General features: G+C 35.2%; 1 protein-coding gene across 5 annotated transcripts in view; it reads left to right on the top strand.

The window, feature by feature from the left end:
- The window catches only part of IBTK (inhibitor of Bruton tyrosine kinase), an 85,076-nt gene that overhangs the window by 10,238 nt on the left and 61,129 nt on the right, over positions 1-13,709 (top strand). For 4 of the 5 annotated variants that reach the window (XM_036248271.1, XM_036248269.1, XM_036248270.1 and 1 more), the window contains exons 3-9: positions 1,856-1,952; positions 3,170-3,294; positions 6,675-6,785; positions 7,728-7,898; positions 9,718-9,835; positions 9,921-10,101; positions 12,340-12,463. In XM_036248271.1, the coding sequence (XP_036104164.1) occupies positions 1,856-1,952; positions 3,170-3,294; positions 6,675-6,785; positions 7,728-7,898; positions 9,718-9,835; positions 9,921-10,101; positions 12,340-12,463 (927 nt within the window). Of the gene's footprint in view, positions 1-1,855; positions 1,953-3,169; positions 3,295-6,674; positions 6,803-7,727; positions 7,899-9,717; positions 9,836-9,920; positions 10,102-12,339; positions 12,464-13,709 lie in introns of those variants that run through there. The other variant, XM_036248273.1, reaches the window with a different exon arrangement.

Below are 13,709 nucleotides of genomic sequence, written 5' to 3'. Positions count from 1 at the left end.
AGTTTCTGGGATTCCGTTTGTCATTCATAGCTTGAAACACTCTGCCCTGGAATCTACCCTTCATACTATGAAAAAGGCCAAGCTTAGCTCTTCCCACATGGATTTACTGTGTTTTAACTTTTTTGAAACAGTAAGCAACATACAGTTTTAAATTTGTTAAGATCTTAGATCATTTCTAATTTTTGTTCTCTTTGCTCACTAACTTGAATATTTTTTGTTCATTGACAGTCCTTGTGAAATCAGGTATTATAACCACCTGGAACATAATGAAGTTAGAATTGGTTTTAGTTTATTAGAATCCATTGTTACTAGGTAAGAGGGGATTTCTCTTTACTGAATAACCCAAAATAGAGTGCCAACATGTCACAATTAGAATTTAAAAACTTAATGTTTCATCTCAGCCTATAACTATCCAGGCAAACGCTGTGTGTGTTCAGGCAGTGACGACTTGCACCAATTAAAATTGAGATGAGTCACCCCATGGCCGGTTTGGCTCAGCGGTTAGAGCATCGGCCTACGGTCCAGAGAGACCCGGGTTTGGTTTCCACTAAGGGCATGTACCTCGGTTGCTGTTTGTCCCCGACCCTGGTTGGGTTGTGTGGGTGGCAAACACTCGATGTGTCTGTTTCACATCGATGTTTGTCTCTCTCTCTCCACTCCCACTCTATCTGAACAAAAAATGGAAAAGTGTCCTCGGGTGAGGGGGAAAAAAAAAATTGAGATGAGTCTTAGTAATTGTTCAATATCTTATTAAACTACCAGAAAATATTAGAAGTTGTTCTTGAAAAGGAATACATTTTATATTTTAAAAACTATAATGAAGTAACAGTAATAAGAATTGAACATAGCTCTCTGTGTCCATTTTCCCCCATTATAAACTAAAAGACAGAAAGTGTAGTGATAGGAAAAGGGTGTGCTAACTGCCTTAATTAAGTGGGACAGAATGTTCTATTTTATGATTCAATTTTAATTGTAGAGATATAAAACTCCAGTTTGCTTTAAATTCATCCTTAAACACACACGAGACCAAAATTAAGCAATGCTATAAACATTTTAAGGAAAAACATGAAAACGTGTCACACAAATAGAAATAAAAATATAATTGTCATAATGTCAATAATAGATACAATAGAATTCAAAGCAAAAAGATATGGAGCATAGTTAATCTATATTTATGTACAGTAAATCCTAACATAAGTATTTTTCTGCCATTGCCTTGAAGTCTTACATCCATTACCTGGACATGGAATATTGCTCTTTAAATACCAGGAAGTGTATATGTGTGTGCATGCACACTGACAGACTCAGAACTAGGATCTTTCTGGCAACCATAACTACCCTACCATGGAAAACTTTTCATATCTAGTTCATTTTTATTTTAAATATTATCTATTCATATTTTCTAGACCTTCCTTAGTCCACCAAGAATTGGATATTTGATTTCTCTTAGTTAAAAATATGTGTATGGCCCTGGCCAGTTTGGCTTAGCGGTAGAGCGTCAGCCTGCGGACCAATGAGTTAATCGGTTCGATTCTGGTCAAGGGCACGTACCTTAGTCGGGTTTGTCCCCGGCCCTGGTTGGGGTCATGCAGGAGGCAAATTGTGTCCCTCTCATGTCAGTGTTTCTCTCTTTCTCTCCCCCTCCCACTCTGTCTGAAGATAAATAGAAAAATATCCTCAGGTGAGGATTTTTAAAAAAATGTGTATAATCATAAGAGATAATCATTATTACATGTTTATTTTTTAAATGTACATATGAACTTAATCATCTGGGGTCTTGATAAATAAGAATAAGAAGTCACTGATTATCGGTAAATGGTTAAAATACATACAAATACATTTTTTTCTTTTTTAGCATGGTGTTAGTCTGTATATTCAAGATAAAGAAGGCTTGTCAGCTTTGGATCTTGTAATGAAGGATAGACCAACTCATGTAGTATTCAAAAATACTGGTAAGAAAACTCCACATATATATTCCATTAAGGTACAGCTTAGAAAGTTTTAATGAAATTTTATCCTTGTTAAAATATCTGAGGAAATTTGTGTGTGTATATCTGCAAAGAACAGTTACTTTGGTATGTGTTGCTTGATAATTTTGGTTCTCCATTCGGAACACGTATTTATTTTGCATCTTTCCATTTTAATCTTTGTCTATAAGAGTAAAACGCGGCCTAAAGAGGGAAGGTATTTAGAATTGTAACTACTGTAAAGTCATTAATGTGCATCTAGAGAGAAACATCAACATTTAAGGTAGAGGGTAAAAGGAAATAATTTTTCTACCCACATATTCTTCTACTTCTTATCTCTCTAATTTGTTTGCCCTTTGAGCTCTGGAAATAGAAATTGACTGAAAAAGAGAAGAGCTTTAAGTGGGGCACTCTATAATTTGCATTTAACTAGTGATCAAACTAAGAAAGGACTCATTCTTCATTATTATTTCTACCTTGGATACTATATTGCAGGTTATAGTTTTAAAGGAATCATATGAGCCCTTGTCATTTTGGTTCAGCGGTTATGGGTTGGCCTGCGGACCAGAGAGTCTTGGGTTCGGTTCCTGCTAGGAGCACGTACCACCAAAAAAATAAATAAAAATAAAGGAATTATATGAGCCTTCAAAAATAAAAATGAAGGTTCATATTATAAACTTAGCTGTGATTAAGTTTTATCCCAATTTAATGGCTGCCCTAATTCGTAGTGTTATTTACATCTGTCAGGAGAAAACTATTGGAAGTTAATGTTTTTGTAGGAACAGTAATTAATATCACGTTTGCTTCATTTAGAACCTTTATATATGTATTAAAAACGTCTTATGTTTAAATAACTATTATTTTCATGGAGACTAAGTGGATATGGCAGGTGGTATCTCACTCATTTGGCAGTTAAACTTTAAACTCTAGTTAAACTTTGGAAACAAAGAACAAATATTAGAGTGCTTACATTGAGGCAGGCTTGTGCTGATTTGGATTTTCTGATTTCTGTTCCTAGAATTATGCAACATATTAGTAGATTCATAATTTGAAAAAATGTTGGCAACATCTTTCTAAATATGGTAAACTAGTTCCTGTAAAGAGTCATGTGAGAAGTAAAATGATTAGTGGAATATATCTATATTGAACTACACTAACATTTGTTTTAAAATATGAAGTATAAAAATTAATTTTTATTTCAGATCCTACAGATGTCTACACTTGGGGAGATAATACAAATTTTACCCTGGGTCATGGAAGCCAGAATAGCAAATATCATCCAGAGTTGGTGGATCTGTTTTCTAGGAGCGGAGTTTATATTAAGCAGGTATTTTGAAGTACAATCTAAGTACTTTTAGAGATTAAAATAACTTTTGTATTTGATAGCTCATCTTTGCATTTCAATTATGTTAACTTTGTTGAAGGTATGATAATATATTTGAATGAGGAATTCAGTCAACAGAACTAATTTATTTTAGGTTTTGTTAGCCTTAAACATATATACAACTATGTAAGATGGTGTAAAACTATGAGATATTTGTCAAGCACTGTTAGAAATTTGAAGGCACTGTACAAATATTTAATTTTTGAAAGGTTGAGCTTCTGCCCTGGCTGGCATGGATCAGTGATTAGAGCATTGGTTGCTGCACCGAAGTGTTACAGGTTTTAATTCCTGGTCAAGGGTATGTACCTGGATTACAGATTCCATCCTCAGCTCATTCGGTGCAGGAGGCAGCCAGTTGATGTGTCTCTCTCACATCGATGTCTCTCTCTCTCTGTCTCTCTTTCTCCCCTCTTCCCCCTTCCCTCTCCCTTCCACTCTTAAAAAAAAAAAAAAAAAATTGTTGGAAAAAATATCCTTGGGTGAGGAGTAACAACAACAAAAGGTAGAGTTTCTGTTGATTTTCTAGCCTTTTTTTTTTTTTTTTTTAATCCTCACCTGAGGATATTTTTGCATTTATCTTCAGATAGAGTAGGAGGAAGAGAGAGAGAGAGAGAAACATCTATGTGAGAGAGACACATCGATTGGTTGTCACCCATACAACCACAACCCGGGCCGGGGACGAACTGCAACCGAGGTACATACCCCTAGCGGGAACTGACCCCGGAATTCCCTGGTCTGCAGGCCGACGATCTAATCGCTGAGCCAAACCTGCCAGGGCATTTTTGTTTCTTTTTAACAAAAATTAGAGTTTTTCAGGTTGTTTTCAAGTGAAGTCATTGTCTAAACTCAGTGTTACTAGTTTTAGGTATGTGAACCTGAGTTTTTAAATATAAGTAATTGTAAATTAATTTATATAATTGTAAAGGTTTGGTCTTTGGTCTTCTATCATTATGCTGGATGTTATCTACCACTTCTGTGGATTTTACTACTGTTGACATACTCATCTTTCTTGTACCACTGTGTATATGTGTGTTTAACTGAGCTTGAACCGGTCTTCAGAATCCTTAAAATGGTATTCCACCCATCAGCAGCCACTAATGATTGATCAGATTTGGGGCACTTTAAAGAGATACCTGTTTTCCTTTTTTTCCCCCCTCACCTGAGGATTTTTTTTTTTTTTTTTTGGTGGCGGGTGGGGTGGCAGATGGAACATCCATCAGTTGCCTTCCATATGGGCCCAACCAGTAATTGAACCCAAAATCTTTTGTTGTATGAGACAGTGCTCCAACCAACTGAGCCACCTGGTCAGGGCTCTGTTTTCCTTTTCTGAGTTAGTATATGACAAAGTCAGATCTCATGAACTGAGATTTTTTTTCAGGAGTAGGGGTTTTTACACAAGAGTGAAGGAATAATGGTTCCATTAGGAAACTAGAGGGTGATTGTATCTTCTGATCCTAGAATATATGTGCTATAGAAAAATTGAGCACATTCTATTTAGTAGAGTTATGGACGCAACAGTACACCCAAAGGGAAAGCTATGTTTCACTTAAGGCAAGGAAGTGAGAGTGTTTTGTGAAGAGATTTTTAAGGACGTAAGGGATTTTATTTACCACAGAATGAAGGTTGAAACAGACACTATGGATAGATTTGAGAAGGAAGAAAAGCAGCCTAAATTTCAGTCAGAAAAGAAGAAGCAAGTTTATTGGTAATATTTACTGAACACCAGTTACAGGGGTTGGCAGAAGTAGGTTTACAGTTGTGAGTATGTGAAACAGTTTATTCTTGTATTATTATTTATTAATCATTGTATCATTTATTTGTATTTGTAAACCTGTTGCCTGCCCCTGTATAGAGAATCCTATTGGTTACTGAAAAAGGGCTGGTTCTGTAGTGTAGTACCAAATGAATTAATTACCATGGGATAGAGATGGTTAATATTAGCATAATATATTCCTGAGAATTAAGATGAAAAGCCATGCCCTGGCCAGTTTGGCTCAGCGGTTGAGCATTGGCCTGTGGACCAGAGAGTCCCGGGTTCGGTTCCTGCTAGGGGCACGCACCAGAAAAAAAAAAATTAAATAAAAAAAAAAAAAGATGAAAAGCCATGATCAGTTATCTCTTTAAAAAGTTAGGGGTTTTAAAGTGGAAGATCTTAGGTTCTAGTAGTGGTTAATATAGTAGAAGTCAGAAATTATAGAATGGCATTCTAATGTTGAATATAAAATTGCACAAAATATATTATTTCTGGTTTCATAAAGTGATTTTTTCTTTCAAATTCCAACCTTCTATATTATACATTTGAATATAATTTTGAATTTTATTTTTAGACTTTTCAGGTATTGGTGGCATAGCCCAATGAGATAATGACTTTTTGCATTATTTATGCGAGGCACATATATTTCCAGAACTTGCCAACTGATTTAAGGATATGAGTAAATAGAACTTGCAGTTAAGCTTAAAATTTTCTTATTTTCCAAAGGAACTTCACTTTTTGGGAAATAATTCTAGGATTTCTTTATTTCTTAACATCTTTTAGTATCCTGAGTTAGAAATGTTTATAGATGGCACAAGGAATAGAAATGCAAATTATTTTTAAAAGAAAAAAGGGATTGTTAAATGGTAGTAACACAAAATAAGTATACTGCACATTAGAAGCATCAAAAAAATAGTACAGTGTGCCCTGAGGGTTATGTGTGTAAGTACATGTATATTTGAAACTTCTGTTGGTTTCTAGTTACTGCCTTTTGCTGATGCAGTTCAACCATTTCAGTACCCTTGTCTGTTGGTAAGAATATGTTCATATGTAAGTGTGATATTAAAGATGTATTACACAAAATTAGAGGTGTAAAGTGGACATACTGTCTACCCCACATTCCCCATGTGTAGTTGATATTTTTAAAAAATACTTTTACCTTAAGACATTTCCATTATTTTCTTTAATAACATATATCACTATTTGGTAATCTTTATGCTTCATATTGCACTCTGCTTAGTTCTTGCTGTTTGGGAAAGAACTGGTTATTACTCTTTGCAGTTGAAGACTTAAGCTTTGCATTTTCCCATGTTTAGTCTCTTCTGTGGGTAACATGCTTAATTTCTTCTTTTTTTTGTATCTGTTTTTAGACATAGTTTTAAAATAAAATATGTATATTTTTAATTTTTATTACAGAAAACTTTAAACTTGTACAAAGTAGAGAGAATAGTTTGAATCCCCATGTACCCATCATCTAGCTTAAATAGTTAGCAATAATTTGTTGTTATGTTTTTAAGTAAAATAAAAGATATTTGGAGAATTTTAATAATATTCTCTTGTATTCCCATAGGTGGTGCTTTGTAAATTTCACTCAGTGTTTCTGTCTCAGAGAGGGCAAATCTACACCTGTGGTCATGGTCCTGGAGGACGTTTAGGCCATGGAGATGAACAGACATGCTTGGTAATTGAAATGTTTAGGTAACTTTAGTAAAATTTTGATAAACTAGAAGCTTCCTTTACGAAAAACTTTTAACCAACTGTAAGGAGAAAATAATGTGCCAATTGATAATAGATTTTTAACAAGCAGTGGTTTTTCTGGCATATCATATTCAAATTAAGGACTTAGATATGATACAAAATTATAAAGTATTCAGGTGAAATTTTATTATAGCAAGTTATTGGGAAGGAACTACTGGTATATTTATTGTCATTTAAAGGGTCCTTGGAAAAGGAGAGAGAGCTATTATCATAGCTTCCATTTTTAGGGTTTATTATATTTTAGGCATTGTTCATAAAGCCTTAACAGCCCTGTGAGGTTATAGACATTATTATCCTCATTTTATACACAGTGACAATAGTAATAATAGCAATTATTTATTGATTGCTTAGTCTGTGCCAGAAACTCTTGTGTTTTATAGTTACTAACTCATCTACTTGTAACACCAATCCAATTATCATCTAAAATGCTATTATTATTTTGTGTTCAGGTGAAGAAAATGAACTATTGAGAGGTTAAGAGTTTTGATTGAGATCAAATAGCTGGTAAATGTCTCATTGAAGGAATGCATTGTTTCCTGTATTTTTATTTATTGCTTCAATACACCAATTAATTCTTTGGCTGAAGAGCTCTCTTTATTCATACCAAACAAATTTTCACTTGGTGTATAATAAAGGCTCAAAAATCACTTGTTGAATAAAATTATTTTATTGAAATGCCTTACTAGGGTTTTGTGTTTTACTAATAAACCAGTGTCTTGTTAAACTCATTTGCTCCTTGCTGAATTGTAGAATTTATCATGATAGAGCCATATACAAGTCATGTCATTTTAGACACAGTATCACTAGATTCTATTTGTATTTCTATATAAATGGTTAATATACTAAAGTTAATTTTATTTTGTAGATCCCTAGGCTTGTGGAAGGGCTGAGTGGTCATAACTGTTCCCAAGTGGCAGCTGCTGAAGATCACACTGTTGTATTAACTGAAGATGGATGTATTTATACATTTGGTCGCAATACTTTTCATCAATTAGGAATTATTCCTCCACCTTCCAGTTGTAATGTGCCCAGACAGGTAGCTTCTCTTTTTTTAAACAGTAAGGTGCTTATTTGCTATAAAACCTATCTGGACCAAAAGATGGAAAGTATTGACAGAGCAGTTTATTTTACTTCTATTCAGTGATACATATTTTTCACAGGAGAAATTAAGTATAGTACAAAGTAGCATTTGTTTGGAGTAAGAAAGAAAGCTCTTGGGAAATTAGGTACCAACTGCCTTAGATTAACTTCTAAGTATTCATAAGCCAAGGGTAACCCAGATTTTTGGGGTTTATGGCCCTCCTTAAAAAAACACTGAGTTTATAAATACAAAATGGGCTATGGGGGTGAGGCATCTAGAAGCCTAAACTTAATTGGCTTCATGGTAAATCTGCCCCTGCACAGAAATCACACCTGGCAAGTTGATGTGAAGGGATATAGGTCCAAAAGCCTCTGCTCTTTGTTCTTCTTTCCCCTCCCATTTGAACAAGTGAAGGTACCCTTTATTCAACTTCATAGAACTAGTACACAGAACTGGGACTGGAATGATCACCCGTAATAAATGTGTTCAGCTCAGCCTGGCCAGTGTGGCTCAGTGGATTGAGCATTGTCCCATGGACTGAGAGGTCCCAGTTTGATTCCTGGTCAGGGCACATGCCTGGGTTGCCAGCTTGATCCCCAGTAGGGGGCGTGCAGGACGCAGCCTATTGATGTTTCTCACATTGATGTTTCTATCTTTACCTTCCTTTCTCTAAAAAAAAAAAATCAATAAAAACATATTTAAAAAAAAATGTTTTCGGCTCATAATATTTTGTATTTCAGATGTTAAATTTCTTCACTGGATTTAATCTTCTGGATTTAAAATTATTAGATACACATTTTTAATTAATATGCTTTTAAATCCAATGATTTTTTTCATTTGAAATGAATAATGGAACAGTAGAAATTACCCAAAATAATTGGAAGTAGTCTCCAGTCTGTGGCACGCTCCCGCATCTCCCCCTCACCCCCGATCTTACCTGAGGTCATATTTAGAAAAAGAGGAAGTGGGGGAGGGGAGAGAGAGAGAGAGAGAAAGAAGCAATGATGCGAGAGAAACATAGATTGGTTGCCTCCTGACCAGGGATCGAACCTAGTGCCCTGACCAGGAATCGAACCTGCAACCCTTTGGTGTACAGGACGACACTCCAACTAACTGAGCCACCCAGCAAAGGCATCCATTCTGTGGTACTTTTTAACTGGAGGTTGTGGCTAATTTAATCATTTTGTAGACTTCTTTAGGAATGGTAGATTTTTTTCTCCCATTCTTATTTTCATGGTGTGGCTACCTCAGAGCTCTAGGTTGATAGGGACATATCTGATATTCTTAACTGGGGGCAGTTTTGCTTCCCAGGAGCCGTTAGGCCATGTCTAGAGACATTTTTAGTTATTACGGCTGGGGGAAGGGGTGGGAGTGTTGCTACTGGCATCTAGTGAGTAGTCTAGGGATGCTGCTAAACCTCCCACAATGCGCAAGACAGTCCCCCACAGCAAAGAATCATCTGACTCAAAATGCTGTTGGTGCCACTGGTGAGAGACCCTGGATATGTCAAATTTAAAAGCACCATATTTTCTAATAATGCCTGCTTTGCATATTGCTTTTTATATATTAAAATTTCTGACAAAGTGGCTGTATCAAAATGTGTTTAGAGAAGATTTGGGGTTTTAGTGCTGACATTTATTAGTGAAGATTGCCATTAGCACTTGAGTGGGCACTGGTAACATATATATGCTTCTCTGCTCCGCTGAATATTTACAAAATTCTACTAGTTCATAGACATAGAGTAAACTGCAGTCTTATTTGTCTTTTGGAATAGATGCAGGCAAAATATCTGAAAGGAAGGACAGTCATTGGAGTAGCAGCAGGCAGGTTTCATACAGTGCTATGGACTAGAGAAGCTGTTTACACTATGGGACTAAATGGTGGACAACTGGGTAAGAAATCTTTGATGACACTATTTGAAAAGTAAGTTGGGTTCTCAAAATGGATATTTTGTGATTTATTTGTGTAACTTTTTAGGTTATTTACTAGATCCCAATGGAGAAAAGTGTGTAACTGTTCCTCGTCAAGTCTCTGCCCTTCATCATAAGGACATCAGTCTGTCTTTGGTTGCTGCAAGTGATGGGGCCACAGTCTGTGTTACCACAAGAGGAGATGTTTACTTACTTACAGACTATCAGTGCAAGAAGATGGCTTCGAAGTATGTGTAATTCTGTGACAGAAACATAACTTGAATAATCAAGTCTTCTAGCAAATATCAGTATCTGCTTTATGCTATAATCCAAAACGCCAAATGGAGAAAACAGAATGAGGGGGAAGTCAGGAGCTTTATCTTTGATGATCTTAGTCTTTTGAAAAGCATCCAATGAATATATGTAAAACTTCTTTGTAAGTTACAAAACAGTATTTCCGAATTATGGTAACATGGTTAAATATCACATAAATTTTCTTTTTTTTATGGTTCTGGTATACAGAACTAGATTAATTATAATTCTTGGTTTGTGATACAATCATCATTGGTTCATGTGTGTCTTTTTATATTGTGCACTTCTTTATTTAAAAAGTAGTTAATCATATACCATGGACCTATTCCAAGTGTTTTTACCTAACTGATGTATTTTTTATCTTTGTATAGTCTATTGTTATCTGAAAGCATGTTGTAGTAGCTATTATCTGAAAGCATGTTGTAGTAGCATTCAGTAAAGTAGCAGTTGGTTGGCTAATCTAAAAGCCAGCTAAAGTGGAGAATTATAACATGAAGGTTTAAGTATGGATGGTCCATCAATTGGAGTTCCCTGCATAAGTCATACTTATAATGTGTCACTTGTGATTTAATTGAGAATGATTTAAGGAACAAGGGCTTAAAAACAATTGTGAAGTAAATTAAGTGCAGAATCCTATAATTTTCACACACTTTCAATCTTTTGTATTTGATTAATCCATATCTGATTTAACAGCTTTATTTTTGCTACTCATATTTATCATGTCATTCTAAAGTATTTAACTTTTTTTTTCCTTTATTAATTTTTAGAGAGAGGAAGGGAGAGGGAGAAAGAGATAGAAACATCAATGAGAGAGAAAATTGACTGGCTGCCTCCAGCATGCCCCCCACTGGATCGGGCCCACAATCTGGGCATGTGTCCTGACTGGGAATCGAACCAGTGACTTCTTGGTGCATGGGTTGATGCTCAACCACTGAGCCACACTGGCTGGGCCTAAAGTATTTAACTTTTATAGAAAGCATTCTTTTCAGTCTAATATCTTACTGGTTTATATAATATTTCTTTTTATTATAAACTTATAGTAATAAATACAAGTAGAGTACTAGATCTTTGACCCAGGAAGAATATAGCTCAATTAGTTAAAGCAGTAGTGTGCAGGAATTTTAGAGTAGCCATCTAACTTTAAAAACAATGAGGCATTGAAATTGAAAAGTGCTTTTGCTAATGTAAATGAGAATAAATACCATCTCTGAGATTAGTTCATGAACAAAAAATGTCAATCAATTTGTTACAACTTCTATGATAACAGTTGGAAGGTTATCTATTGTAGGTCATATTTCAGTTACAGAAACATGATGCCTTGGCCGGTTTGGCTCAGCAGTTGGAGCATCGGCCTGCGGACCAGAGGATCCCTGGTGCTAGGGGCATGTACAAAAAAAAAGAAACATGAAAATGTGAACATTAATGTTTCTTAGAACTGACTAGGTATTTTGTGAGTATGAGGTGATTTGTGGAATATTAGATTTTTAGTTAACATAAAACTTGCCCCGATAACATTAAATTGCATAAATATGTTATATCCAAGTTTTCACTAAGAAAATTCTTTTGTTGCAGATTTTTACAACATAGTAATTTTGAAATGAAAAAAAATCTTAAATGCAGGCAAAATATCTTAAAGAGAGGGAAGATAATCATTGGAGTAGCAGCAGGCAGGTTTTACACAGTACTACAGGTATATCACATGTTCAGATACAATGAAATGTATGGTTAGTGGATGAGTTATTAAATTAACAATATTGATGATTTTCATGTTAGCTTATCTATTTAGGGTTGTCCATATTTGAAACTAAGGATTTCTATTTTGAGGTTATAATTTTTTATTTTCTTTTAAAATGTAAATGCACTTAGAAGCTTTTAGACTTAACCGTTATTTAAACTAGAGTGAGTGCATGCCTCAGCAAATGGGGCTTTAGGTGTTTTTAATGTGTGTATCTGTGTGGATAGAGGCTTTGGGGAGGAAAGGACTGCCATAGAAACAGCCACTGTAGAGGGGAAACTTATAGAAAGGGAGGGACTACGGTACCAAAGGTTAAATTGTCTTAACTTCACCTTTCACAATAATTGCCCCAGGTTATTATTTGAATAGTAATTTCTTTAAAATTGAACATGTGTACTTTAGAGAACATATTAATCTAGATTTTTTTTTTTTAACCCAGACAGCTAAACTTGAAAAAGATTCTTGTATCTGGGGGGCATATGGAATACAAAGTTGATCCTGACCATTTGAAAGAAAACGAGGGTGAAAAAATTTGTATTCTTGCAATGGATGGAGCTGGAAGGGTGAGTATATGTTTACACGAAAGTGTAGTAATATTGTCAGTTGATAGCTGTAGAGGATCTGATAATGTGTAAATGTTTTTCTGTGATAGTGATGACTTCAATTGACTTTGTTTCTCAACTTATTTTGACATCCAGGACTCTAATTAGTATGGAGCTGGTATTTTAAAATATCTTTTACTGTCCTTAAAATGGAAAAAGTAAGAGATTTTTATGGTTGTTTTATATGTACACAGTATTGATAAACGATACTGAATTACATAGAATATGAGCTGTTATGTAACTACTCTTAAAAAATGTTAAGCAGGCTATATTAAAATTAGATGCATAATTGGAAAATTTCCCCCAGATTCAGTTTTATTTATTTTTTGACCTTTTTTTAATCTTTATTGTTGAATGTATCACAGATGTTTTTCATTTTCCCCACATTGGCCCCCTTCTCCCCTCTCCTGCCCCCCTCCCGCCTTTTCCCACACTGTTGTCTGTGTCCATTGGTTATGCATATAAGTTCTTTGGTTTATTTCTTCCCACCCCCCAACCCCCTTCCCATTGAGGTTTTTCAGACTAGCAACCAATTTGTACTTATTAATCCCTTCACCTTTTTCACCCATTCCCCCAACCCCCCTCCCATCTGGCAACCAACAAAATGTTCTCTGTATCTATGAGAATGTTTCTAATCTGCCTGTTCATTTTGTTTGTAGATTCAATTGTCGATAGCTATGTATTCATTGCCATTTTGTTTGTTCATATATTTTTATCTTTTTCTTCAAAAAGACCCTTCATCATTTCATATAATAACACTTTGGTGGTGATGAACTCCTTTAACTTTTTCTTGTCTGGGAAAGTCTTTATATGGTGATCAATTCTAAATGACAGCTTTGCAGGATAGAGTAATCTTGGTTGTAGGTTCTTGCTTTTCATCACTCTGAATATTTCTTGCCACTCCCTTCTGGCCTGCAAAGTTTCTTTGAGAAATCAGCTGACAGTCTTATGGGAACTCCCTTGTAGGTAACTAACTACTTTTCTCTTGCTGCTTTTAAAATTCTCTCTTTGTCTTGAACCTTTGGCATTTTGATGATGATGTGTCTTGGTGTGGGCTTCTTGGGGTTCATCTTGTTTGGGACTCTCTGTGCTTCCAGGACTTGTATGTCTGTTTCCTTCACCAAGTTAGGGAAGTTTTCTGCCATTATTGTTACAAATAGGTTTTCAATTTCTTATTCTCTCTCTTCTCCTTCTGGCACCCCCAAAA

This window comes from Molossus molossus, unplaced genomic scaffold, assembly GCF_014108415.1.
Source record: "Molossus molossus isolate mMolMol1 unplaced genomic scaffold, mMolMol1.p scaffold_m16_p_8, whole genome shotgun sequence".
Classification (NCBI taxonomy): Eukaryota; Metazoa; Chordata; class Mammalia; order Chiroptera; family Molossidae; genus Molossus; species Molossus molossus.
This window is presented reverse-complemented; position numbering and strand designations above follow the sequence as displayed.